This window comes from Melospiza melodia, chromosome 21, assembly GCF_035770615.1.
Source record: "Melospiza melodia melodia isolate bMelMel2 chromosome 21, bMelMel2.pri, whole genome shotgun sequence".
Lineage (NCBI taxonomy): Eukaryota > Metazoa > Chordata > Aves > Passeriformes > Passerellidae > Melospiza > Melospiza melodia.
The window spans coordinates 10,282,150-10,308,808 of NC_086214.1; the positions used below are offsets into that span (position 1 = coordinate 10,282,150).

Consider the following 26,659-nt stretch of genomic DNA (forward strand, 5'->3'; position numbering starts at 1 on the left):
TTGTCACGAGGCAACAAAGCCACTGGCCTAAGAGGCAGGGGGAGGAAGGGAGGGAGGCAGGGGCAGCTGCACAGGCTGTGCTGGAGGAGCCTGTCCCCACCCCAGCGTCCTGCTGGTCCCACACCCACCTCTGAGCACCACTCTGCTTGAGTAGTTGTGGGCTTGGGAAGTGTCACAGCACCTGGGGACAGCAGCCACAGTGGCTTCACTGCCCTCTCAGGGGATGGGTGGCTTTGGCACAGCGCTGCTTTTTGGTATTTGTGGTGGTGAGATCTCACCAGGGCTGAGCTGGGCTCCCTCTGTCCCCTGGAGCTCTCCCTGCTTCAGATCCTGTGAGGAAAATTCCCCAAGCATGGGAGAGGGCAGCACCCACTGCTAGTGCTGATTGTCACCTTTTGTGAGGGGGTTGAGTGCCACCCACCCAGCCTGGGCAGGGCTGGTGGCACTGTGGGGACACGGGGGGTGAGACAGGGACAGCTGTGGGCAGAGGCAGGGCTGGGACAGGGCCCAGGAGGGTCACTGAGACAGGGCAGGGAGCCCAGGGGAGGGGGGTCCTGGTTCTCTTCCTAAATCTCCCCAACCCAACCCTCTGCTCCAAGCCCCAGGTGCTCACCCCAGGGCAGAGAACAGCAAGGCACAGGGACTGCAACACCAGACAAGCTGCCAGTCATAACTGGGGATGGCATTGGCCTGAGACAACACAAAGTTAATTAGAAAATAAATCCTCTCTCAGCTTTGGAATAAAAAGAGCAGCAGACAGGACATGCATCTTTCTGGCCCTACAAAATAAGGCACCAGTTACAAACGAAACTTGGATTGTCTTTGATATAAAAGGAATTTCCATGTGTAGAAGGCAGTTGATGTCTGAGTGCATAACAGGGAGTGATCTTCACTAGCTTTGGGTTGGCCAACCTCATTCCTTGGCCTCGGTGGCTTTCTGGAACAGAGGAAGCTGCAGGAGGGGAAGAGAGAAGCTGTTAGGGCTGCAGGAGGGGAGGCAGGGCACTGCCTGCACTCTGTGGTGGTCAGGGCTGGGGAAGGAGAGGCTCCCTGGGAGGCTGAAAGCTTCCAGGCAAGTCCCTGTGCTCAGCTCACCTTTGTGAGATCCACACCAGTGATGGCACGCACGGAGTTGGGGATCTCAGCCAGGAGACGGTTCACATCAGACATGGTGCTGCCCTTCTCTCCACTGAGAATAACGATCTCATCCACTTTGGAGAGGGGAGCAGACACTTTGGCAGCAATCTGGGGAAGCAGGGAGAGCAGAGAGTGAGGGAACTGCTCAGCAGCTCACTGGGAAACGTCCCTACAGGGCCTTGCTGTGCCCTCAGGAGACACAGTCCAGTCTGGAAACCCCCCCAGCCCACATGGAGCAGGGGAAAGCTGCCCCCTCCTCACCTCAGGCAGCGCATCCAGCACTAGAGCCAGCTGGGCAGCTTCTCCATACTTCTGGAGCGCTTCTGCTTTCAGCTTCAGCCCCTCAGCCTCGGCCGTGCCGACGGCCTCGATCACAAAAGCCTCGGCCTCTCCGATCCTGCGGATCTTCTCTGCCTCCGCCTGAGCCAGCAGGATTTGCTTCACCCTGGCAAGGGAAAGGCAGCCCTGCAGCAGCCTGGGTGCCTGCAGAGAGCCCAGGAGCCGGGGCTCAGGGCAGCACCGTGTCCCTCCTCACTCACTTCTCGCCCTCGGCGATCTGCTGGATGCGATAGGCCTCGGCCTCGGCCGGCTGCTTCACGGTGGCCGTCAGCTCCTTCTCCATCCGCAGCACCTCCTTCTCCTCCACCTCAATCTGCTTCTTGCGCTCCACCACCTCGATCTCGATCTCCTCCTGACGGATCTTCTGCTGCTCCCGGGCGCTCTGGAGCTCGTAGGCCAGCTGGGCCTCTGCAGTCTGCACACGGGGGACAGGAGAACAGGAGTCAGGGCCATGAACTCGGGTACGCAGACATAAGGACCCCAAAACCAGACATGACTCCTGCTATTGAACCTTTGCCCAGTGGTGACACCCCAATCCTCAGCGCTGCTCTTGCCACTGAGCTCCAGGTTCAACCCTCCCCAGCCTTTCCTCTTCAAGTCCCACCAAATTGCTGAAAACAGGAGAGGAATCTGCTGCAAGCTCACAGTGACACACAGACCTGGGTTCTCCACCTCCAGCTCTCCTAACAGATGCAGGAGGAAGAAGATGACAAGTCCCAGAGCTACCAGCACCATCACAGACCCTCCAGGGAACAGTAGTGGGCTGTGGGATACTCTCACCTTCATGTTGACCTCCTCAGTGAAGGCAGCTTTCTGCAACTCAAAAGCCCGTTTGGAATCTGCTATTTTGGTATCTGCCATGAACTTGATATTCAGCATTTCCTTCTTGCACTCTGCCTCCTGTGGAGAGGGAACAGAGAGCAGAGCTTCAGGGCATGCAGTTGGAGCAGAGAAGGCTGCTCCAGGGAAGGCCAGCACGTCCCCAGACTCACCCGAATGCCAGCATCCCGCTCGGCTTCTGCCACTCCAATGTCTGCATCCCTTTGGACAGCTGCAATCTGAGTCTTCCCCAGGGAGCTCAGGTAATCCACTTTATCATAGACATCCTGGGGAGGGGAGATAAGTCATAACCACTTCAAATGAGTGACTCCATCTTGCTCCCTTTCCCATTGAAGCTCAGTGTGGTCAGGCCAGGTCAGAATGCATCAGGACAGCTGCTCCAGACAAACAGGGAGGGCAGGGAGAAGGAGGCCATCCCGACATCTTCCCTCACTCCCAGGAGGCTGGGTTATCAGCCAGCTCTCTCCACGAGCCTGTTTACAGAGGCAGCCACCCAGTGCTCTTGGCCCAGCTGCCTGGATACAGGACATGCTGTGGCGGCTGTCATGGAAACCCCCGGAGGGCTGGGACAGGCTGTCAGCCTGAGCCTTCCAGCTGCAGCAGGGGGGTCAGGGCCAGGCTCTCCTGCTGCTCCTGCAGCTCTGCCTAGAGCACTGCCCAACATCTGGGTGTACCTTGATGGTGAAACTCAGGATCTCGATGCCCATGCGACCCACATCGGGAGCTGCCACCTCCCGCACCAGCTTGGCAAACTGGTCCCTGTCCTGGTAGATCTGCTCCACTGTCAGGGTACCTGCAGAGGGGAGGAAGGTGAAGCACTTTATTTGGAACAGGTAACACACAAAAACATGGGTCTAAGCTCAGCAACATCCTTGTTGTCCCTAATCTCTTCAGGCCTGGGCTCAAGGGCGTAATCCTCTGCCACAGCAGGGGCAGCAACATCTCAGTCTCACAAGTGCAACCACCACCCACATGTGCTACCTGTGGCCCTTGGGGACTCAGACATCTCTCACTGCAGGCACCGAAAACTCATTTATCACCAGGCCCAGCCACGCAGAGGGAGCTGCTGGAAGGGAGATGCCACCTCTGCAGGCAGCACAGGACGGTCCCGTGTGGCTGCGTGGTGGCAGCGATACTGCTGGGACCAGCCAGCTGAGAGGGGACAAAGCCACCCAGGTGCCTGCAGGGGATGAGCCCTCCATACCCAGGATGGAGCGCAGGTGTCCCTCCAGAGTCTGCAGGACCACGTTCTTCACATCCTGCACGTTCTTCCCCAAGAACTGCTCACAGGCCACAGCCAGGAGCTCCTTCTCGGTCATTATCTTCACCTAGAGACAGGAGACAGAAGCAGAGGGGCTGAAGGTGCCTGTCCAGGAGGTGCAGGCACCCAGCAGCAGCAGCAGCAGCAGCAGTACCACCACCAGGCTGCCAGGCCCCCATGCTACTGATGCTCCAAGGGACCACACTGAGCTGTCCCCACACTGAGCCAGGCCACTGGACCAGCCCCTGCTCTCTGTGCTGCTGCCCAAACCCTGACAACAGCTCAGTGTGGAGCTGCTCAGCAGTGGGGACAGAGCCTGGCCCTACCAGACCCAGCTCACAGAAACCCTACAAAAACCCCAGAAAGAGCAGTTCAGCCACTGCACCAACACCAGTCAGAAGAAAGCTGGGTATTAACCACCCCTGGCCAAACCCCATTTTGTAACCTTCCTCTTCCTCCTCTTTCACTAGAATTAATTTTTCTGACCCCAAAAAGACAGAGAATGTGAAAGAGTGTGACTTGCCCAAGGAGCAGCTTGGGAACAGGGGTTCCATTCAGGGTTCCCTGGAAGGAGGGATGGGACAAGAAGGCCACTGCTTTGTCCTGCTGTAGCTGGGAGCTCCCTGATATCCTCTGCAATGACCCCAATGTGCCATGGTCAGGACTTGGCTGCTCTGCTCCATGTGGTCAGTGTGGTGACAGTCCCCAGAGCTGGGACACATCCACCCCAGTAATGTTTTCACCAGAGCCAGGCCTAAAAGTGCCCCCATTCCAGCCAAGCCAGGGTCTTAGGATGGTCCTGCTGGTCCTGGGGCTGTTTTTTAAAGGCACAGTGAATTACAAACCCCTGTGGGGTGTGTTAGGCAGTGGAGCTCTGTGCCTACAGCACCCAGCTATGAGGAGTGCAACCCACCAAGACAACAGCTCCTGGTGGCCACGTCCAGTCTGAGGGCTCAGGCAAAGGCTGGGCACAGGGACATTCTGTGCTGGCAGCACCAGAGAGGGAGCAGGTCCAGAGCAGCCACACAGCTTTCTGCATCCTACAGCACCCTCTCATGGACACAGCTGGGCTGGGCAGTGCCTCCTGTCCCACAAAGAGCTGGTGGCACCCTGAGTCCTGCCCCAAGAAACTCGGCTGGACCTGGTTCTGAGCTTTCCAAAGCACAGATGCTGTACAGGGGCCCTCTGAGGGTCCCAGGGCACACTGTGGAGGGAGTCACAGGCTACAGACCTCACCCTGATACCTTCTAGCACTTTCAGCTGCAGAAGCAACACAGCTCTATCTTGAGAGTCTTGTCTGACAGCCCCCACACACCGAATCATCCCTCCAGAGCCAAACAGCAGCACCTGCCCAGGCAGTGCCAGAGAGCAGGACAGCTGGGACTGACTGTCTCTATGGGGACAGGAGGTGGGCTATGCTAGACACAGTGAGCTGGCCAAAACTCACCTGCCACAACCCTGCCCCTTGTAATGTTTAGAAACACCAACCCAGGCTGAGCCTATTTCCTACTGCTGCTTCCCAGACTGGCCCTCCCAGTCAAAATGTCAAACAACCTCAGGCAAGTATGGCAATCCTCTTCTGCATTGTCCCCAAAGCCTCTTGGGATCATTTTGGGGCCAATTCCACAGTGGTTTTTCTTGTCCCTACACCCCAGGTCAGCAGTGTGCTCTTCCCACACAAGGGGGAGTTGGGAGAGCTGCTCTGGAGCTGCACCCAGGAGTGTGAGGCTCCTCTCACAGCAAACAGGAGATTTCTGCAAGTACCAAAACCAATTAGACTCAGCAGTGACATTTATGGCGAGCATCTGCCAGCAATTCCACCTCTCCAAACAATCCCCACCCTGGGGAGCTGTGGGGAGGACAGAGCACAGGGCAGGATGTTCATCAGGAGAATCCCTGTGGTACTCAGGAGCAAGGAATGATTCAGCCTCTGGGTAAAGCCAGGCAGCCTCCACTGCTGAGCTCTGGCCAGCCCAGGGGAGCCTGGCTCTGCATGGAATACAGATCCCAGCCTCCAAAGCAAAGGCTGCACAAAAGAAAGCAGAGTTGAGCAATTTGTGCTCAGCGTGTTTTGCAGGGTTTGAGGCAGGGCACTGCGACACTCAAATGTCACTGCCATCAGAGGGACAGCCCTGAGCTGGCAGGGGATCAGAGAGCCTCCATCCAGCAATGCCCTGTGCAGGATCCATGCCTCCACACCCTGCTCCAGCCAGCTGCACTCGCAGTGAGGGGTGAGCACAGAGAATCCAATTAGCTGGAGGCTCAGGAAAATGCTGCACAAGGATAGAGCATGACCTGAGGGAGCAGCATCCCAGCACATCCCAGCACCCAGCCAACACGGGAAGGAGGCTACTGGTGAGCACTCATTACATCCCTCCTCATTACATCCCCCCTCATCCTTATGCACATTAAGCACTTCTATCATTGCAGCAAACACTTTAAGAGCTGTTTCTCTAGGAATAATTTGTTTGGGTTTTTATCCCCCTTTTTTTTTTTTTTTTGCTCAAACCCTTAACAGAAAAACGTTTCGTTTGCCTCAAAAAGTGCTTCTGCAGAATTAAGGTAATCTCTGCCATGCACATCCCCAACAGCCTTGAGGCTGCTTTCTGTGTGGCAATTCCTTGGATCACAGCTTTAAAATTAACTGTCAGTGGGAAAAATGAACAGTAAGAAGAGAGAGCAACATGAATGAGATGAACTGGGGTCTGCATTTTTAAATCAAGGCAGCTGGTGATCCAGCCCTCTGCTACCAGACCATTTTGCAGGAAGGATTTCCCAAAACTAGGACAAAAGGGAATGCTGGCTTCAAAGAAACACCAAATACAGAGGGAAAAGCCCACAGATTTAGGAAAAGAGTGTGAAGGGAGACATGGGTGCACACATTTTTGCCAACCATGCAAAGACCACTGGGGTTATGTGACACCTTAGCAGCTAAATGGATACCAAGGACTGGAAACTAAGTGAAAGATGGACATAAAGTACTGAAAAATAGAAACCAAGGGTGCTGGATCCATGAGGGATTTTCACTCAACAGCTCCCCTTGGCTCCAGAGCTTTCCACAGAGAATGTGGCAGCCACTTGCCCAGTGACAACACAGTGACCACAGCCCTATGTGCACTGAGAGCCATCCTTGGTTTGTCCACCCAATTGCAGAATGAGCTGCCAGGAGTAATTTTCAATCACAGCATCCAGCTGCCTATTGGAGGAGCCAAATTCCCTCAAAAACTAACATTTCCCTCCCAGCATCCTCCCCAGGGCAGGAGCTGGCCCCAAGGACAGACTGTACCAGGACAGCAGACCTCAGGCTCCAAGAAGTGCAGGGTTTTGGTGTGCTGCCACAAGCAGCAAAAGCAGGTTCTTACATTTGAAAAAAGCTGTAGAGAATAAAAATTCAATTCCAGCCAAAAATTTTACACGCCAGTTTTAGTGCCTGGAGGGAGTAAATTCTTTTTTTCAAGCTTTAACTCACCATGAAGAATTACAAGGCCCATGTGCTAACAATAACAATCCAAAGGAATATAATGCTCAATACCATCTCAGGAGGTTATGGGTCAGTCCTGTGGGGTCACACAGCACATCAGCATTCCACAAACACATCAAGTCACCCCCACACACCTCATTTGCCACGTGGACAAATGAGACACCAGAAAAAAATGATTCTGGGAAGAGAAGGAGAAGTCACAACCCCCTTCACCACATGGAGCATGCTGGAGCGTGTTTGTACCAACAAGGACAATGTGATTTGGTACAAAGGTTTATTCCAGAGCAGCTGGCTTCTCTCCCTGGACAACAGCAACCTCTTCAGAGGGAAAACCAGAGGTAAGTTAGAGACATGCATTCCTGAAATGATGTTTTGGAGTTACTGTACCTGTGCCACACCTGTGACAGTTATAGCTACCCCCTCCGCCGTCTCTACGTCCTCACACCTGGGCTGTAACGTCATTATCTCTAGGGAAATCCTGCCAAAAAACGTAAAATGTTTGCACGTTTCCAGGTTACACACACTCAGCTCTTCCCTTTGCATCTCCTGCCCCGGGCCACCTGCTGCACTCATCACAGGTAATGCAAGGCAGGCACAGAATGCAGCCAAGGGAGCATGTCTGTGACTGGAGACAGACAGGGCATTGTGGCCAAGAAACAGATTTTCAGATAATGCTTAAAAGTAATTTATCAGCAAAGGCTGGAATCCAGACTGGAAATTATCCTGTGGCCCTTTCCCTCCTGTTGGTTTGTGAGGAGCCAGAAGCTGCAGCACTGGGAGCCCAAAGCCTCTGTCAGAGGCTCATTGTGCCATGGCAGCACGGGGTGGTGTCACTGGTTTGAAAGCACAGCACAGAACTGGGATGCTCCCACCCATCTCTCATGAGTGCTGGTGCTTGGCAGAACCTGACACTGATGCTGAAGAAGCCCTGGGTTAGCCTTACCACAGACCTACCCCCTGACCTGGTTCAGCTCTCCCTCTATTTTTCCAGTGTCCCATGACCCAAAGATGGGAATGAGTTCCAGCTCTTTATGGCTGCACCTGTAGAGCATCAGGCACCCAGGAGCAGATCCTGCAGCTCCAGAGCTGCCTCAGTCACCCCAGGTGGGGCTCAAGGTACTTTGGTCAGTCCCAGCAATTTGCTGACAGGTCCCAATTTGGTAAAACAAGGGACATCTTGGGCTGTGGCAGGTTCCAGGAAGCCAAGCGGGGCTCCTGTATCAGCCATAACGAGCCAGAAAGATGTTGGGAGTCAGGACAGGGAGCCACGGGGCAGAGTTTGTGTCAGTGAACATCAGGTCAAACATCTGAACCATGAAGGGGCTGCCCTGGGCTGCTGTGTGCATGCTGAGTTGCTCCAGGATTGGCTGGAAGTGCTGAAACCTATCCTGCAAGTTCTGCCTGCCTTGGCCACTGTCCTAATTAAACTGGCACGCAAACTGGGAGCTGATCAAACACATCCCACTGGCCAGGACATGCACAGGCATTTTTTGCCATGTGTTCACAGCTTTAATCAGATACTGCAGGATTTCAGCCCTCTGAAGGCCTAATCTAGACTTGGAATTTAATTTCCAAACTGTGCTGCTTCTTAGTTCTGTTCACAGGGGTATTTAGTCCTTACTGGCTCATAATGCCAGTCCTGTGTGCTGCAACTTATCTGAGGTCTCTGTGCTGTATTTTCAAAGGTGACAACATCCAAAATGGGCAGTGTCTCCATGTGGAGGAAGAAGGGCTGAGTGGGAATCCATAGACAACACAGCAGAGCCAGGCACAGTTACAATTTTGAAATGGCACAAAATCTGCCTTCCCACCTGTCCCAAATCCTGTACAGAATCCAACCTGGCCTGCCTGTGCCTCCACACAAAAGTGTGCCTCCAGATGCCCTTCTGCTCTGCCCCAAGCCCCCATTGGAGACAGTGCTGGCAAGGAAAGGGTTACAGCAGGAGCAAATGTTAGGTACAGCAATGCTGAATTTGGAATTTGCCAGGAATGTACCTGTCTGCATTACCTATGAACTGTGGAGTGCCACAGAGCAAGTGCTGGAGAAGGAGAAGGAGAGGAGAGTATGGAGATTTCAGCTGTCCCATTAGAAAACCATTATTTTTTTATGTTATCCTGCTGCTGCTGCTGCTGCTGCTCAAAACTAAATAAACAGTTAGACAGGGTGTTAGGAAGCTGGAGGATTATTACCTGTGCAACCCCTGTTACGTACAGGGGGACCCCCTCCGACGTCTCAACATTCTCGCAGCGACAGAGGATGGTCAAAACCTCCAAAGACACTCTGAGCAGGGAGGAGTAAGGGTAGGACAGCAAATACACAGAGCAGTTACCACAGAGTAAGACACTCCTTGCAAAGGACAGACGAGACTTTCAGGTTTCAGCTTTTCCCTGGTCAGTTTGCTCCCAGGGCTCCACAATCAGCTTCCCTGGTCATGGGAGGGAGTTTACAGCATCCAGCAGTTCCTTTTATTGAGGATAAACAGGCTGGGGGCTCGTCCCCACCCTGCACACAAAACTGTGCCATCCTGGTGTCAGCTGGAGTTCTCTGTTGAAGTAATCCTTGCAAACAGAAAAATTCCTTTTGGTAATAATTTAGATGCTTCTATGTCAGTATTTAAGAGAGGACAGATAAATGAAAACACCAGGGACCTGGCTACCCACCCCTGGCTAAGGCACTGAGGAGAGAAGCTGCTTCCAAGTGCTGTCCTGGGAAGCTGAATTAGCACCATTTGGCTTCCCCAAAGGCACATTAGACCACACTGTCTCTCTCACTGCTTTTATTTCTGACCCCAAAACAGGGACAGCATTTCTTCCCCTTGTTTTTCCCCAGTGCTCAAGGTTGCAGCAGGATAAGTGCCCAGCACCCTGCCAGCCCTAAGTGTTCCTTTTGTTCCCAGGTTAATGCTACCTGGCGGGACGCCGCTGACAGCAACACAATTGCTCCTGTCTCGCTTGCTTGCAGCACTGGCAGTTCCAGAAAAAATGTCCTAATTTCAGAGAAGGAAATCTGTCTCACTCTTCATGCTAATGCAGAGGGCTCCATCTGGGGCACAGTTTATGGCATGCAAGAAAGGAGAGTTAAGCCCCATACCCCATGGCATGAAATTGTATGGATTTTAAAGCAGAAGGTTTGTTTGGATGCTGGAATTCCTGTCAAGAGCCCCATTTGCTAAATAATGCCCAGACCTCTATCATATAACAGCTCGTTCCTGGCACTCCAGTTCTTGGCCCTGGATTCAGCCTATCCTTAACTCAATAAATCAGCCTCCCAAATGTATCTGACCTTCTGCACTGGGCAGGTCAAGGTCCTGCACTGCTTCTCAGAAGAAGAGGAGAAGCAAGAACCATTTGTTCAATTAACAGTTCTCCCAGCAAGATGTCTCACAAAAATTTGGGAATGTAGCTTGTCTGGCTCCAATGCAGCCCTTAAACACTGAGCCCACAAGCTGGGCTTTTCCTTCCTCTCCCACCTCCCATCATGTGCAGAGTGAGGGCAGCCAGATGCTCACTCTGCTGGTGAGGTACAGGGAAAAGAGGCTGGAAAAGGCTGTAAGGGTTAACTACAACCTCTGGCCATCACTCAGTGTAAAACTCAAAAGTCACGTCTTTATCCTTTTCCCTGATATTTTTTTACACAGATGGAGGAAACCTGTATCAGTGAACATGAGGGGTGATTTGGGAGGGAGCATTCCTACACATCCTAGACACAAAGAGCTGTATTAGCAGGACAGCAGCACTACCACAGCATGTCAGCTCAGAGACCAGACTGTAAGCAGCAGCAAGCAAACTCCACCACTGAGGAAAGGGAGAGAAAGGAAATCCCGTGGTTTTAAAAGGGAACAGTCTGCTCCCAAGGTGACAGCAGTCAGCAGATCTTTACAAAGAGAAACTTGAGGAGCAGAGGGGGGGGCACTGGTGCACTGCAGGCCACAAACTGGTTTGTTACTGGGTGAGGGGTTGAGCCATACTGGGCAGAGCTTGGCTCCTCTTGTGGACACAGAGGCTGTTTGAAAAGCACTCCAGCTGAAAGCATGTGATTTCTTTTTTTGTGTGTGTCTTTTGCACTGTGGCACCCAGCTGTCCCCATGCCAACAGCCAGCAAAGAACTCCTGATGCTCATCCCTGGTTTCATACACAGTGCCTGATACAGTGCTCCTAAAAATACTGCTGACAGCCCCACCGGGATGATTTTGCCAAATTCCCACTCCAAAAGCCCACAAATAACAGGGGTCTCCTTACCTTTGGGTGTCAGTAATGCACCACCAAGCCCAGGCCCAGCCTCCATACACATATTGCTTCTCATCAGAGCCACAGCAGCCACCTGCAGCGAGCACAGAGACATCAGGATTGCACACATGCATGTGCTCTTGCACAGGGAGTAACTAACAGGCAGAGGAGTTCCTCCTCTTCCTCCTCTCCGTGAGCTTCACATGGCAGTTTTCCCAAGGCAACCTTTTTTGGAATTGTCTTATAAAGTTGGAAAGTATTATTTGTATAATTCACTATGACAAACAGTAACACACAGGAAGGGAATCTATGCCAAACCAGGGCTTTATTTTTTCAGCCCTTTCAGCAACCAGAATCAATATCAGTATCTTCAACTGTGATGTTAATTGCTTTGGAAAGCCACATAAGAAATCCACCTCCTTTCCCTTACGTCATCCTTTAATTCCCACAGAAGCTCTCAAACCAACATTGGAAGAGAGAAGAACCTTTGAGCTCCCAAAAAACACCTCTTAATTCTGGCCTGTGCAAGTAGCACACTGTCTGATGCTTTGATGGTCCATCTCAGAGCTGGATGTGCCCAAGGTTCAGGCGGCCTCCAGAACCCTTCTGACACATTTAAGATTTGATCCTGGTGAAGCCAGGAGATGCTGTCTGGATTTTCATACCTCTGATTTAAAGAACAAGACACCTGCTGCCTTTCAAGAGAGCACCCTGCCAGTGTCCAGATTGATGGCTGGGAAGGGAGGAACTCTGCAGTTCCCTGGCTCGGACCAGGGCTGGGAGCTGCTGACTCTCAGGCAGATGGAGCCAGAATTCCCTCTCTCAGCTGCTCTCCATAATCACTCTTACTACAGCAGTGCCCGAGGGCCTCGGCAAGGCGAGTGCTGTGCAAACACAGCAACAGCCAGCTCCAGCCCTGCGGGATAGAGCTCTGCAGGCAAGACAGAGCCAGCACAGAGGAAGAGCAGGAATGCAGAAAACAGAGTGGCTCTGGGAGCTCTGGGCTGTGGGAGGGGAAAGGGACGAGGATGAAGCCAGCAGCCCTTTCAAGAGGAATGACCAGCATTGTTTGCATAGGTCAAAATGAAGAGCAGAAGCAGCTCACATCCTGGCCAGCGTGCCTGCAGGGCCCTCTGACTGCAGGAGGGGACTCTGTCCTCCTTGTTCTCCTCCTTTCCTGCTCCTTCTCTTGCTCCAGTTCCCTGTCATTTAGCCATCTTTTGCCTACTTCCAAGCACTGTCTGCCTGCAGACACTGGCCACACACTGCCTGCCTCACTGGCTTCCATGCAGTGTTTGACAAACCAGCAGATCTGCCCCATCTACAATTCTTGCATTTCAGTAAGAATTAAATGCAAAGGGAAAAAGGCTTCACACACTTTTTCAGACCTCCTGTGCTGCACAGCCTAGAGGAATATTCTCCTGTCACCTCTGAGCCAGCCTTTGGATAGCTTTTTCCTGTAGCTGGAAGGGGATTTCAGCCAGGCAAGCGTTACAGAGGCTGATGATACAACATCCTGCAGTAACCACAATGCCTTTAACATTTCTTGGAGGGCGTCAGCCTGGTTAGCTCAGCCTTTCAGCCAGGCCCTTGTTTTCCAAGAACAGGAAGGGAGGTGTTCCTGGCACTCAGGAAAAGCAGCACCACATGGAAAGGTAGTTTATTTCCCAGGGTCTATGTGGTCTTTACTGAACCTCTGTTAATTTTTTCTTAATAATATCCTGAGAAAGCTTTGCATCCTAAACCCATTGTTACAGGAGAGTGCCTCTCCACACAGATGTTCCTCTTCTTCTGTAGGAAATGCAAGGAAATACCTTATTTAGTATCACACACAAAATGAGCTCCACATTTGCTTCCTGGTGCTCCACAACACAGCTGCAGAGCACGGTCTGCTGAGCTAGATTATATGTCAAAAACTGTTCAAAGCCTAAAAAAACCAGGGAAAAGTAACACATGAAGGAGGAGTGGGATGCCAGCCAACTGCTTTCACGCCTGCTGGACGTCTGAGTGCAGCAGAGCTCCGTCCTGGCAAGGCTGAGGAGCCAAGGGCTCATTTTCCATGGCGGTCCTGCCGCCTCTTTCTCAATTCTCAGGCAGCAAGTGAAAAAGGAACCAACAAAGCAAAAACCTTTGCAAGGCTAGAGAATAAACCCTCTTGCACAATGAGATTTGGCAGAGAAATTGCCTTTCCCAGCTATAATACGCCCACTGTTCCAGCAGGCTGGGTCTCACAGTGGCTTCCACAAACATCCACGGTGCCTCTTCCGGGGCAGTGTGCAGGGCCACAAATGGAGGATTCATAGCCAGGGAGCTGCCAGCCAGCTTGGCCTCTTCCCAATGAAGGGCTCCCATGTTCAAGCAAGAATTCCCAGAGCCAGGAGAAAGCACGTTGTCTGTTTGTTTGGGGTTTTTGTTTTTTTTTTTTTTTTTTTTTTTTTTGTTATGAAATAAGATTAATCGCTTGGGGGTTGGTAGATAAAAGGAGCTCTCAGCAGATGCAGGAAGTGAGCAAGGAAGAACATGAGCCTCAACAGTTTTGGGGACACAGGGCTCAAAACATCAAAGCTGGGATGATCTGAACAAGCTCAGTGTTGTTTGCTCTCCCAGGTAACCCGGGCACTGAGTTACCTCTCTGGCAGGAAGTGGTGAGCTTTCCAAAATCAGGTCATGGTAAACAGAATGCTGAGCGCAGACAGAGCAGGGAAAAGTTGGTAATTGAAAACAGGCACTGACAAAAGATAATGCAGAGATAGAGGAAGGCAAAAGCATGCATAAAGAAAATCACATCCTAGAGCAGGGCCCAGACTAAAGTCAGTGTATGGCTCTTAGGCCTCTCTGTGCGTATAAATTAGGATTTGTTCACATGCAGAAATGGTACAAGGTTAACAAAAATTAATTTTAAAAGATGCAGGGTTCTGAGTTGAATCCATAAAAGCCTCTGATGGTCACTGCAGCAGATGAAAGCAGATTTCACTGGCTATCTTGTTCTGGATGCGATTTATATGAAAATGACTTAAAGAGTAACAAGGCTATAGAGTGAGTTTAAAAACACATTCAATAACTCATCTCGTAAACAGCAACTCAGATAAGACAAACAACAATGAAGCTACACAACACAATCACTGAGATACCACCCCAAAATTCCTTTTGGAAACCAACAGGAAAGGTCTGAGGCTATTGTCCACCTCCTCCTAACAGGCTTTCCAAAGAGTAGTTTACAAGTCCTGGAGATTTAACAAGCACATGACAAGGCAAACCTTGAGCCCCACCATGCTCAAAAAGGTGAAGAAGCAGCTCCTGAGAAGGAAAGATCCCAGAGGAGCTGGGTAAGGGCCCTTCTGAGCACCCAGGACTTGAGACCAGCTGCAACGCTGCACTCTCAGCAACCCCTGAGCATCACAAGCAGTGAGAAACCAACTGTGGGGAAAGAGTTTTGGCTTGCCAAAATGACAAACCTAAATCTGCAGGAGCACTCAGTTAAACCACCAGTGCCACTGCAAGTTTCCTGCACAGCTTGCCTGGTGCAAGAGGTGGAACACCCCAAGCACAGCCCTGGAAAAGTCTGAACTGAATGAACTGTATGAACACAGGGCAAAACCTCCTGAGAGCCAGCTGAAGCTGCCTGCTCCTCCCCACAAGCTCCTATTCCTTTTGAGGCTGAAGAACTGGAATTGCACCATCAGCGTGAGGGTTCAGGTGGCTCTTGCTGCCCACCACATCTTTCCACAGGACATTCCTGTTCCATTTATGTTCCTGGACCTTCTCATTCCATTTTCATGCAATAAACTATTCTCACCTAAATGTAACTTTTATGTTTTCTCCTTCCAGAACTGCACGGGGTTTTGTTCAGCCCATTGGGTCAAACTCCAGAGTTTGTTTTGATCCTGATCCAGCTCTTCAAAGCTCTAAAACCCATTCCCAGCTCAGCCTGCAAATTCAATAAGCACATTCTCGATTCCATTATCCAAGCCAAAACAAGGAACTTACTTGATAAATTCTTTCAGCTGAACAGTGAGCTACTGTCAAGTTTCCTGGCAATGGTCTTCCAGGCAGTTTCATATTTATTTCATAACATCTGAGAAACCAGTTCCTTCTTGCACTGTGCACTGTAGGTCTCTTGCAGGAAGGGCTTCAAGAACCTCAAGAAATCCTTATTTTAGGCTTTCAACTTAGAAAAGTAACATGAAAATAGCACATGAGCAGCTCTTGAATGGATAAGAGGGATGCAGTAACAGGATGGAAGAGCTTAGAGCAGCCCTGGAAGGGTTACACACCCCTGACTGCTGGCATGCAGTAGGAAATGTCTACACAAGACTAGAACTAAATGCTAGCTCTTCTTTGACAGACATCAAGGAGCCCCAAAGGGTGCTGCACCAAACTAAAATTTGAGAAACTGGGCTGGAGCATATTTCTCAAGATGATTTCTGCTCACCTGAGGAGGAATCAGATTAGCTGAACATGGCAAATACCTCTACTTGACTTCTTGTAGGTGTTACAAGCAACACACTTGTCTCAGTAGTCTCCTAGGAGATAAAGTTGGCTTGGCTGGGTTGCACTCCCTGAATTTTTTTCCTCCTTTCACTCCCTAAAATTCTGCTGAAGTAGCAGTTTGTTCTGACACAGGAACAGGGAGGGCTGTGCCCACTTTCCCTGTCACATATTTCCAGGTGTTCCCCTCAGAGCTCCTCTACTGCAGCCAGAAGGAAAAATGGTTCAACTGCAGAGATTTAGGCAACACTGTTTGGTAACTGTTAGATGAATATGGCAACTACAAATAGAGATTTCCTTATTGTGACACTGTGGAAACATTATAGTGCTGTATTTAAAATCAGCAGATGGACCTTAGACACAAAAGCTTCATTTAACCAGATTGTAACCCAAACCCAGAATTTCACAGCCCATTTGGCTGGTGGGAACACTCAGGTATGGGGATGAACAGGTACTTTGTGCACCTCCCTGAAAACTCCACCAGCTCCAGTTGTGCTCAGTGATGTGGCAGACTCCCGCCAAAGCCTCCTCAGACCTTGCACCAAGAAATGACAGACCCACAATTTGGGGAGACTCAAGGCTCATCCTCACAAATCCTGGGCTCCACAGCTCAGGGATGGATGGATCAGCAGTGCAGGTTCTTGGAAGGAGGTCGGTGCTGCTCAGCAGGGGAAGGACAGCAGTGCCAGCAGAGTGCTGAGCTGTGCCTCGGAAGCAGCTTCCCAAATAAGGATACAAAGCTCCACGTTCCCAAGGCACAGCTGGCTGCTCCTGGAGCACTGGAGGAACTCGAGTGTCTCACAAGAAAGTGAAAAGAAAGAACAACCCTCCTCAGAAAAACCCACATGCCAGGGGAGGCCCAGGACTAAAGGCCAAGGGGCACAGGCTGAGTAAAGAAAATAAAGAAAACCCTCCCACCAAGTGAAGTCTTTCAAATAACTACCACATGACAATTCAAGACTGCATGCCAAAAGCCTGCCTCTAATAATATTTGGTATCTTTAAATTAATTTAACTAATTTTTATTTAATATTATTTTGGCTTATTGGTAATTATTATTAGTTTCTCCTTCCCTTCCCCTCTCTCCCTAAATCCAGCTTAGTATCACACAAATTAATGCTGTCCCACGAGGTCCTCCCTGCTTTTCCCAGAAGGAACATGGCTCAAGTTCCTGGAATTTCAATGGTTTGTAGCTACATCATCTCACTAAGGCACACAGACACAGAGGAGCTGCAGGGCCCTCAGGATTCAGCAAGTATCTGCAGACTACACGGGGCAGCAGCTGAGGAAAACCAGCCTGGTGGCAGCTCCAAAGCCCATCCCAGCTGGCAGAACCCGGGGTGATCTCTGCTCCCTTCCCAAAACGCAGCTGCACTTCGAGGAGTGTCCTGGGCTGGCTGCTCCTGGCTGTGGAGAAGCACCACGCCTGGAACTGCAGGCAGATGCCACAAATTCCTGCTGCCTCATCCTGGAAGCTGTGAACTCCAGAGATGAACAGAAGCAAACCCAAGCTTTGAGACTGAAGGGCATCCCAGCACAGCTGGAGCACAGCTTGCCCTGAATGTGGCATTTCACCAAGCAGGGCCAGTTTTGACAGGGTTCCCAGCATCAGCTTTGGATCCCACTGGGAACTGCAGACCAGGAGAACTGCAAGGAATTCTGCTGCTCTGGGCAGCTGCTGGGTGGGGTTTGTAACTCCTTACAAGCCACCAGCAGAGTGGGCATAGCTGTTTCCAGAACTGCAGCCTGCTCCTGGCATCTCCTCAGGAATTCCCGTAACAGGTCTGTCATCCAAGAGAGATGAACTGATAACAGATCAGCCACAGCCTGCTGGAGGCTTTGGCTCCAAAACCACAATAATACAGTTGCAAGTGTGGCAGAGCTGTGACTGGAGGCACATCCTTGATGTTCACATGCATTTTCTACTGGTGCTCATTACCTTGCAGCTGGCCTCAGTCTGCCACAGAGGGAAGCTCCCAGCCCTCGCATCACCTAACAATAATTAATCCACCTACAGTCATGAATTAATAATAATCCTGTCTGCACAAAGCCTGGTCCATGCCAAAGTGCAGCCTGGAGCTTCAGCAGCAGATACAGGTTGAAGCAGCTACAGGTTGAATCAGACATGAGGGATTTCACTGCTGGTTTAAGCAGAACCTCAGTCATCTCAGTCAGCTGCTGGTGGCATTCCACATGTCCAGTGGGCATCACCTGCATCCACTGAGAGTCCAGGTGATGTTCTGGTGAGGAAGCTGCAGCAGGATGTGATGGATGAAGATGGGCACTGCAGGGACAAGCCTGCAGCGCCCTGCCCCAGGAACAGAACAGTTTCCCGGCAATGCCAGGCACAGCCTGTTTGAGCTCTGCCGGTGCCAGTGCCTGACATCACCTGGAATCAGCAGCTCCTGCTGTGGCTGCACCTCACCCGCTGCTCTGCACTGCTGGAACAGCACCCCGGAGCCTCAGCTCCATTACAGCATCTCCCACCTCCCCCCTGTCTATTCCCAAATCACTCAGGGCCCCCCCATAACAGAGATCCCTCCTGGAATCCCTCAGAGTCCCAGGACCCCTCAATTCCCTGCTCCTTGCACATCCCATCACAGAGACACCCCCAAACTCCCACAGGTTCTCTCCATGACAGTGTCCCCCCCCCGACAGGGACTCCTGAGAGTCCCCTCACAGCCCGGACCCCCCCAGTTCCCTCTCCTTCTCCCATGCGGCTCCGTCACAGAGACACCCTCGCAGTCCCCCCAGTGATCGGGACGCCTCAAATCGCTGAGAGCTCCCTCTCAGCCACGACCCCCAAAGCCCCCTCCCAGCACACCGCATTAGAGACCCCCCCTAATCCCTCAAGATCCTCCCATGACAGAAACCCCTGACAGTCCCCTCACAGCCAAGACCCCCAACTCCCTGAGGGTGCCCTCCATGTCACCCCGCAGCCCCTGTGTCCCGGCCGTACCTGACACCACCAGCGCCTCGTTGGGCCCCACCGTGTGGCAGTTCCCCATGACGGCCCCGCCGCCGGCAGCCCCCACAAGCCCCCGCGCCTCGCACGGCGGGGGCGCGGCCCGCGGGCGCCGCCATCTTGGGGAGGTCGGTGCCACACCCCGGGGGCGGGGCCGGGCCGGGCCGGGCGCGCCGCCATGTTGGGCGCCGTGTGCGCGGGGGTAACATGGGGGGCGTGCGCATGCGCGGTGTGTAAGGGAGGGACGTGAGTGTGCAAGGGACTGAGTGTGACAGTGCGTGGGTGTGCAAGGGATGGGAGTGTGACACTGTGTGGATGTGCAGGGTGTGTGTGTGTGTGTGTGTGTGTGTGTGTGTGTGTTTGTGTGTGTGTGACACTGCATGGGTATGCAAGGGATATGTGTGTGTGACACTGCATGGGTATGCAAGGGATGTGTGCATGTGACACTGCATGAGTGTGCAAGGCAGGGTGTGTGCCCTGCAGTGTGCGTGCAGAGCCAGGTGTGCTGCTCTGCACACCCACACTGTGCACATCCACCTCCCCTTGCACACTCATTCACCCTCCCAGCTCTACTGCACACACAGGCCGTGCTGGGCATGCACTCACCCCCATCCCACACCCACACAGGACCCCCCGGGCTCCCTCATCACAACCATCATCACCTTTATTGTGCCGTGGGAGCAGCAGGGCCCTCCCCGTGTCCCTCCCCATGTCCCTCGGGTGTCCCCAGCCCCACCAGGCGCTCGCTGCCCTCCCAGAGCGCCCGTGCCAGGCGGTCATCGCGCCCCGCCGGCCATGGCACCCGGGGCCCGCTGTGGGTGAAGTAGCGGCCGCTGAGGGGCTCGAGGCCCTCCTGTGTGGCACAGTCCAGCACGGCCTGAGCGCCCTCGGCCGCCTCCAGGAACAGCAGCCAGGCCAGCGGCACCAGCAGGGCCTGCAGCCACAGCGGAGCGTGCCGGAACAGAGAGGTGTTGACGAACCCTGCGGGAGAGTGGCACCTGTGGGGTGTCCCCTGTGTGTACCAGCAGATGTGGGGTGTCCCCCTGTGCGTCCCAGGAGATGTGGGGTGTCCCCCTGTGCATCCCCTGTGTGGATGGGCACATAAGGGAGATGCCACAGGCAGCACAGCTGTGATTGTCCCCAGGCACTGCCACGCCTGGCTGGGCTGTGTGGGTGTGCCCCAGGTGAGGACAGGTGCGAAGTGAAGGGAGAGGGGGGAAAAAAAGTTAAGATGAGGATAAAGAGGAGACGGGAGAAAGGAACATGCCAAGGGACGCACGGAAAAGGACACACTGTATAAACAGATGTGTTGTGCAAAGGGACACTGTAAAGGGAACACACTGTATCGAGGAACACAGTGCAAGGGGACAAGGTCCAAAGAGACATGGCAAGATAAGGGACATGCCATGAAAAGAGACGCTGGGCACAGGGCCACATGAAAAGGGACACACCATATAAAGGGCCACATGCAAAGGGCTGCACCATGCAAGGGAGAGATGCTCCCCGTGCAGGAATTCCCAGCGAAAAGGCTGCAAAACCGGACACCACCCCCACAGAGGGACACAAAGGTGACCTGCAGCTCACAGACACCAAGGGTGGGTGGCTCCTACCTGGGTGCACGGCGTAGCAGGTGACCTGCGTGCCCTGCTCACGCGTGGCCAGCTCGCGGGCGTGCAGCACGTTGGCCAGTTTGCTGTCACAGTAGTCCTGGAAGGCGGAGAAGAGCCCCGAGGGCGGCCGGCCCAGGCGCTCGGGGCGCAGGCGGCCGGCGCAGTGCGCGCTGGAGGCCACGATCACCACCCGGCTGGGAGCGCAGCTCCGCAGCCGCTCCAGCAGCAGCTGGGTCAGCAGGAAATGGCCCAGGTGGTTCACCTGGAACGGGAGGCTGAAGCCATCCTCTGTGGTGCCCCCGGCGCTCACCCCTGCGGAGCGAGGAGGCAGTGGCACAGTGGCAGCCTGTGGTGGCGGTGCCCATCCTGGGGGTGCACAGTGGGTTTTTTGGGGTCCTGGCACTCACCCGCGTTGTTGATGAGGAGGTGCAGCTGGGGCTCCTGGCGCAGGAAGGTGCTGGCAAAGGCTCTCACTGAGCGCAGGCTGGCCAGGTCCAGGCGCATGAACAGCACCTCGTTGTTCCCAGTCTCCTGTGGGCACAGCGGGGGCTGGGGCAGGGCCAGGGTGTGCCCTGCCCTGGGTGGAGGCTGCAGCCGGCCAGGGGCAGGGGGATGTTCTGGGGACTGGATCCAGCCCTACAGAGTGCTGGCACCCTCCATCATGGGCAGCTGCAGCCCCTCCGTGGTACAGCGTGCCCCACCTTGGAGTATCTCAAGGTGCCTGGGATATCCCGTGGGGTGTCTGAGGGGCTGTTCTTGGGATGTTTTGGGTTGTACCCATGGGGGTGTTTTGGGGGTTAATCATGTGATGTTTAGAGGTGTCCTGTTGTGTGTTCTGGGGGTCTCTTATGGGCACCCGCTGAGGGGATGCCATGGCAGTGTCTTCAGGGTGCCCGTGGAGGCATCTGGGGGTGTTCATGTGATATCCATGGATGCCCCACGGGGGGGTACATTGGGGGTGTCCTGGAGTTGCCCGGTGGGTGCCAGGGGTACCCTGGAGGTGCCGTAGGGTTCGGGGATGTCCCGTGGGTGGGAATGCCGGGGGTTCCGGGGGGTGCAGGCGCTCACCCTGCGGATGCGGCTGGCGGCGGCCTCTCCCCGCCGGGCGCTGCGGGTCGCCAGGATAACGCGGGCCCCGCACCGGGCGAGCTCCAGCGCCGTGGCCGCGCCGATGCCGCTGCTTCCCCCTGCGGAGCGGAGCGCGGGGCTGAGCGCGGGCCGGGGCCGCAGCGGGGCCCGCCCCGGCTCCCCGCCGGGCGCTCACCGGTGACGATGGCGGTGCGGCCGCGCAGCTCGGGGCGGGCGCGGGGCCGCGGGGCTGGGCGCAGCCCGTGCCGGAGCAGCGTGTACAGCGCCAGCAGCAGCCCCACGGCCAGCAGCGCCCACCCCATCCCGCCACAGCCGCCGCCGTTCCGGGCAGCCCCGGGCCCGCCCCGTTCCTCCCGCTCCGCCCCGCTCCCGCCTCCCCGCCCCGGCGGACCCACGGGCGGACGGGGCACGGGCTGCGCGGCTCCAGGCGAAGGGAGAGCGGGATTCGGGGCATCGTGCGAGCAGAGACGGAGAGAGGGTGAGTGCGGGCACCCCATCGATAGCCCGGGAGAGCGGTGCTGCCCCCAGGGTGGGAGATCACAGAGCCTCGGGGTGTTCCGGTGGGAAGGGACCGTCGGAGGTCACCTAGTCCAGCGCCCCTGCTCAAGCAGCATCCTCTGGAGCACCGAACTGTGTCTGGACAGCTGAATGTCTCCAGGGATAGGCAATTTGCCACCTTTTGGGGGAGCCTGTTCCAGTGCATGCTAAAGAAGGTCTTCCTCGTGTTCAGGTGTAACGGCCCTTGCTCCTATTTTCTGCCCTTGCCTCTTATCTATTGTTCAGCACCCCTGAGAAGAGCCTGGCTCCAGCCCATCCGCTGCCACACTCCCTTCACATTGATGTATTTGAGAATAAGATCTCCTCAGTCCCCTGTTCTACAGGCTAAACAGGCCCAGCTCCCTCAGCTTTCCCTCATAAATGAGGTGTGCCAGGCCCCTGACCTTCCAGGACACCTTCAGGCTATGTCTCTCCTGTCCTGAGGAGCCCAGAACTGGAAACATCTGAGGTGAGGTTGGGCCACAATGAGTTGAAGATGTCCCAGCACATTGCAGGGGTTGACTTGATGACCTTCAAGAGTCCCTCCTACCTCAACCAATTCCATGATTTAGTCACCTTCTAGCCCTCACCCTGTTCCCACAGCCCAGGCAGGACACCAGGGTCCTTCCATCCCACCCCAGCCTTGATTCCAGCTCAGGCTCCTCTGCAGTCAGACACTCTGGGGAAGCTCCAGGTTGTGGTGACACGAGTGAAGACAGACAATCGAGAAAACAGAATGTGAAGTATTTTTTTTTTATATACAGAATACAGGAAAGTTTCTGTAAAGTCTAAAACGTTACAATTACTATGTACAGTGGAACTAGCTGTTCTGCTGCGGGGAGGTGGCAGAGAAACAAAAGAGACAGACAGGTTACGACAAAGGATCTGCTACAATAGACAATTTGAGGAACGTCATACCACATGTAGCACTGTACACAGCTTTAAAACATTGAAAAATGCCATCACTGATGTATTTACACAGAATCCAACACTTTTCCTTATCTGAAATTAAAAAATAGGATGGACACCAGGAAAAGAACTCATTTCTCACTGCCCATAATACACAGTAGCTACTTGTAGTGCAACCATAGCAGGGAGGGATGGGAAAAATAACTGTGGGAAGAAGAGCGCTTCTTTACATTAAATAAAACAATGATATTGTATAGATTTGCTGTATGAAAACTGTATTTCTCTTTTAATATAAAACTATTGTCACTGGCACAAAATAGAACAAGTTTCTGATTATTTTACAACTGCATGGGAACTATCTGTCAGAGAGAGTCCTCGAGTCAGACAGCGGTCACCCCTCGCTCTGACGCGTCCTGCTCTCACTGCAGTTTTCCTTTTAAAATGAAATGTATAGTACAAATATATGTGCAAATGCCCCTAAAACTTGAGCAAAAAAGAAAAATTAAAAAAAGTTAAACGTTCTTCATTTCATGCAAACGGTGTGTGAACAGTCTCTGGGCCGACACAGAAAAATCCCACCTCGGTTTGTACATTTTTGCATTGTAAAGAGTCTGAGGGCGTTTTCCTTGCTCCAAAAAGCTCTCTTCCTAAAAATTCCTAGGGAACTGAGTTGGACCGCAGCACGGGCACCTGGTGGGGTTTCAGAGAAAGCTTCTCCTCCAAGTCCATATCTTGTACTAAGGCAGTGTCCCCCTTGGGCTGTTTGGTCGCAAATTCGGTGATGCTGAAAACGAACTGCAGGCAGCCCAGCTTGATGTAACTGCCGTGGTGGAGCAGGGCCGTGCCCTCCCAGCCAGCCCCGCTGCCCCCGATCAAACTGGAGCTGCTGGCTTTGCAGTTACAGGGTTTTCGATGCTGCCCTTGTGCCTGTGAATTCATCACAGCAGCTTCTTCGTGCGCCTCCTCTTCCTGTTTTCTGCTTTTATGTCGTTCTGGAAAAGAATAATAATAAAAAAATGGTAAGGTTTGGGCAGGTCAGCAGCAGCTTGTTTTCATCAGCAGGAGTTATTGCTGAGGTGCCTCATGGGTAAGATCCTCCAGCCATGAGGGATTTCAGTTTGCAGTGAGCAGCTGATCAAAGGGAAATGGGAATCTCCTCACAGCCCTAGAGAGGTTGAGGCATTTACATATCTATTTTGGCAGCCCAAAAAGAGGAAGCTGATCAGGTGGAGAGCAGGAGTGAGCCATGCAGGGACAGAATGCCTGCAGCACAGCCCAGATCTTCTCATAGCCTGGGAAGGGAGAACATGCATGGGGAAATGGCTCAGGCCTGCTCCAAACTGGCTGCTCATCAGGACCTGGAGCTTGGTAACTCCTGCCCTGGAGGCTGGAGTAGGGTTTAGGTCAGGGCACAGAGCTCCCCAGGCTGCACAGGAAGGTCTTGTGTAACCCCAGCTGAGGGCTGTGGCAAGGCTCCCCTTTGTGCAAGGGGTGCACCAGCCTGTGCAGAACAAGGGGCACCAACAAGGAATTGGTTTCCACCTGCTCCTGCCCCTTTCAATTAACTCCCTTGGTGGTGGTACAACACTCACTTATCACACTCTGCACTTTGGCAACAATACTGCTGGGAGGAGTGGGTGTCATCTTCTCCGAGAAGTCACACGAATACAGAACGTTGTCCACGGTCGTCCCATGCTCACTGTAGTTCAACAGCTCGTAATGCTTTGTATTCTGGAAAGAAAGGGAAGAGGAAGGAATCAACACATGAAGTCATAGAATGGTTTGGGTTGGAAGGGACTTAAAGCCCATGTTGTTTCAGCCCTGTGCCATGGGCAGGGACACCTTCCACTAGAGCAGGTTGCTCCAAGCCCCATCCAGCCTGGCCTTGAATACTGGTTTGGAGCAGGCACAGCTTCTCTGGAGCCTGTGCCAGGGGCCTCACCAGCCTCACAGGGAAACATTTCTTCCTAATATCCAATCTAACCCCACCCTCTGTTAGTCAGAAGTGCTTCTGCCCATACACACCTCTTTGGAACACTGAAACACAACCCCTTCTACTTGTTGCCAGTAATGGTCAAGTAAGAGGTGGTAAATATCCTCCAGCTTCAGAGACCACAAACCTGAGCCCCCTGCTCACAGAACAACCAACCCTCCTGCAGGAGCTGCCTTCTGGCAGAGGAGGGCCCAAGCAAAGTGGGTTTTACCTACTGCACTTGAACCAACACATCTTTTGGGAACAGGATATTCAAGCTGATGCTCTCAACAGCCAGCATTTTACAGGCACACCTGAGGGAAACTTGGCTCGAGATCTGTGCCTAGCAGGAAGAGATGAGCTTTGGAAAGCAGGCACAAGATGGCAAGAGGGATGCCACGTGCTGCAGCAGCCTCAGGACAGAGGCAGTCTGGGATTCTCAGGCCTTGTGCAGGCTGAAATGCCAGCAGACATTACCGTGACACGCAGCGTTACACAAGCGGCGTCACGCTCAGCTGAGCTTCGTGCAGGATGTTGACAGAGAATATTTCAGGTTAGCTCACAGAAATCATCTGAGAGCTCAAGACCTCGTCCCTCAGGGACTACAAGGCTTTAATCAAGTTACAAAAACCCCACATGCACATGGGAGTAGGTTTGGAAGTAACCTGCTCAACTGCAGAAGGAGAACCTGCAGAGAGAGCTCCAGGAATGGGAATTCTCCTCTCCAGAGTGACCGCAGCCATGGAAGGGTCACAGGTCAGTGCCTGCAGCCTGATTTATGGCTGACCACTGTGAGGAGATGCTTCCACACAGATTTATGGTCAGGATCCCATTACTGAGTGTGTTTGGTAGCTTGCAGGGTACTGAAGGAATGGCCAGAGCTGGCTGTGGGTTAATCCTGGATCCTGCTTCTGGAGCTGGTTGACAAATAGTGATATGAAAGACTTGATCTTGCTTCAAAGACTGTTTCCATGCTAAGAGACATCTCCAGCAGTGCTGTTACTGGCAGGCCTGCTGGTCTGTTTACTTCAAGAACAAACTAATCTCTGAGCTGTAGCAAAGAAGAAACTGTAGGTTTCTGTTTATGCTGTGAGCTTAACTGAAGTTTTAGCTAAATAAATAATTTATAGAGAACTGCAGATGCTATGAATGCTTTGCTCCTCCATCACACTTGAAAACAAGGGAGTCAGAGCAGTTCCCTGGTTTGTTCCAGCTGAGGTTTGATGTTGACACATGAAGTTCAGCTTTTATTAACAACACATTCAGATCAAAAAGTATCAGATCACGTCTATGTCCTTTTCTTTCCCTAGACACCAGCAGTGACAGTGCTGACTTGTGGCCAGTCCTTGCCCACAGGCAGTCAGAGAAATCCTGCTGGCAGAGCTCTGTGCTTCAGAAAAGGGTTTGACAGAAAATGCTGACACAGCCTCCACTGGAGTAAAACCCAGCTCTTACTTTGTAGTCCACAAAAGGAGCACCACACAAAGACAACCTGCTGCCTGCATCTCCAGCTCCCACTGCCATGCACACCAAAAAATAAAAATAATAATGAAAAAAAAATCACTCAGGCACTCACCTCATCATAGAATATGCAGGCATGTTTGCCAGACACATAGTTACAGTGACCATAGCTTGTAAGGCACACATCCATATCAGCTCCTGTCATGGGGGAGGACAAAACAGGCTCAGTTCATATTGGAAAAAAAAACCCCAAACTGTCAGGCAGCAGAGAACAACAGACAGAATTAAAGTTCAATTAGCAAAACAACAGGGGAGCAACTGCTTTTGTCCTGCTCCCAGGACTG

The 26,659-nt window shown here is 52.9% G+C and overlaps 3 protein-coding genes and 1 long non-coding RNA gene across 8 annotated transcripts in view; 1 reads left to right on the plus strand and 3 right to left on the minus strand.

The window, feature by feature from the left end:
• Nucleotides 1-710: 710 nt before the first annotated feature.
• On the minus strand, nucleotides 711-18,828 carry FLOT2 (flotillin 2). Of its 5 annotated transcripts, XM_063174260.1 has the most exons (12): nucleotides 18,732-18,828; nucleotides 11,298-11,379; nucleotides 9,967-10,045; nucleotides 7,446-7,536; nucleotides 3,521-3,644; nucleotides 2,991-3,109; nucleotides 2,469-2,582; nucleotides 2,257-2,376; nucleotides 1,677-1,891; nucleotides 1,399-1,582; nucleotides 1,096-1,245; nucleotides 711-952 (listed from the first exon to the last, which is right to left on the minus strand). In XM_063174260.1, the coding sequence occupies exons 2-12, from the start codon at nucleotides 11,359-11,361 to the stop codon at nucleotides 914-916; spliced, it is 1,299 nt and encodes a 432-aa protein (XP_063030330.1). In that variant the 5' UTR covers nucleotides 11,362-11,379; nucleotides 18,732-18,828; the 3' UTR covers nucleotides 711-913. The 5 variants fall into 5 exon arrangements, with proteins under 5 accessions (XP_063030330.1, XP_063030331.1, XP_063030332.1 ...); XM_063174261.1 differs by lacking the exon at nucleotides 9,967-10,045; XM_063174262.1 differs by lacking the exons at nucleotides 7,446-7,536; nucleotides 9,967-10,045 and adding an exon at nucleotides 9,249-9,339.
• A 573-nt stretch (nucleotides 18,829-19,401) lies between these two features.
• Nucleotides 19,402-21,933, minus strand: DHRS13 (dehydrogenase/reductase 13). Its single transcript, XM_063174249.1, has 5 exons — nucleotides 21,612-21,933; nucleotides 21,416-21,534; nucleotides 20,755-20,878; nucleotides 20,348-20,659; nucleotides 19,402-19,718 (listed from the first exon to the last, which is right to left on the minus strand). The coding sequence occupies exons 1-5, from the start codon at nucleotides 21,931-21,933 to the stop codon at nucleotides 19,402-19,404; spliced, it is 1,194 nt and encodes a 397-aa protein (XP_063030319.1).
• Nucleotides 21,934-22,710: 777 nt separating this feature from the next.
• Nucleotides 22,711-26,659, minus strand: part of PHF12 (PHD finger protein 12) — a 31,495-nt gene continuing 27,546 nt past the window's right edge. Inside the window, exons 13-15 of the mRNA XM_063174093.1 lie at nucleotides 26,431-26,513; nucleotides 24,475-24,613; nucleotides 22,711-23,874 (exon numbers count right to left, since the gene is read on the minus strand). Of these exons, the coding sequence (XP_063030163.1) occupies nucleotides 23,540-23,874; nucleotides 24,475-24,613; nucleotides 26,431-26,513 (557 nt within the window). The 3' untranslated portion in view covers nucleotides 22,711-23,539. The remainder of the gene's footprint in view (nucleotides 23,875-24,474; nucleotides 24,614-26,430; nucleotides 26,514-26,659) is intronic.
• Nucleotides 24,589-25,988, plus strand: LOC134427914 (uncharacterized). Its single transcript, XR_010030261.1, has 2 exons — nucleotides 24,589-25,610; nucleotides 25,707-25,988. It is a non-coding gene; the product is annotated as an uncharacterized LOC134427914 (long non-coding RNA).

Excerpts from the sequence above, each read along its gene's own strand:
- FLOT2 (XM_063174260.1), bottom strand. The coding sequence starts at position 11,361 with ATGAGAAGCAATATGTGTATGGAGGCTGGGCCTGGGCTTGGTGGTGCA. Across the intron at positions 3,645-7,445 it reads CTGTCACAGGTGTGGCACAG|GTGAAGATAATGACCGAGAA; the intron begins GTACAGTAACTC and ends TCCTGTCTCTAG. Across the intron at positions 953-1,095 it reads CTGGTGTGGATCTCACAAAG|CTTCCTCTGTTCCAGAAAGC; the intron begins GTGAGCTGAGCA and ends CCCCTCCTGCAG.
- DHRS13 (XM_063174249.1), bottom strand. The coding sequence starts at position 21,933 with ATGGGGTGCCCGCACTCACCCTCTCTCCGTCTCTGCTCGCACGATGCC. Across the intron at positions 21,535-21,611 it reads CCGCACCGCCATCGTCACCG|GGGGAAGCAGCGGCATCGGC; the intron begins GTGAGCGCCCGG and ends TCCGCTCCGCAG. Across the intron at positions 19,719-20,347 it reads CTGCTACGCCGTGCACCCAG|GGTTCGTCAACACCTCTCTG; the intron begins GTAGGAGCCACC and ends ACTCTCCCGCAG.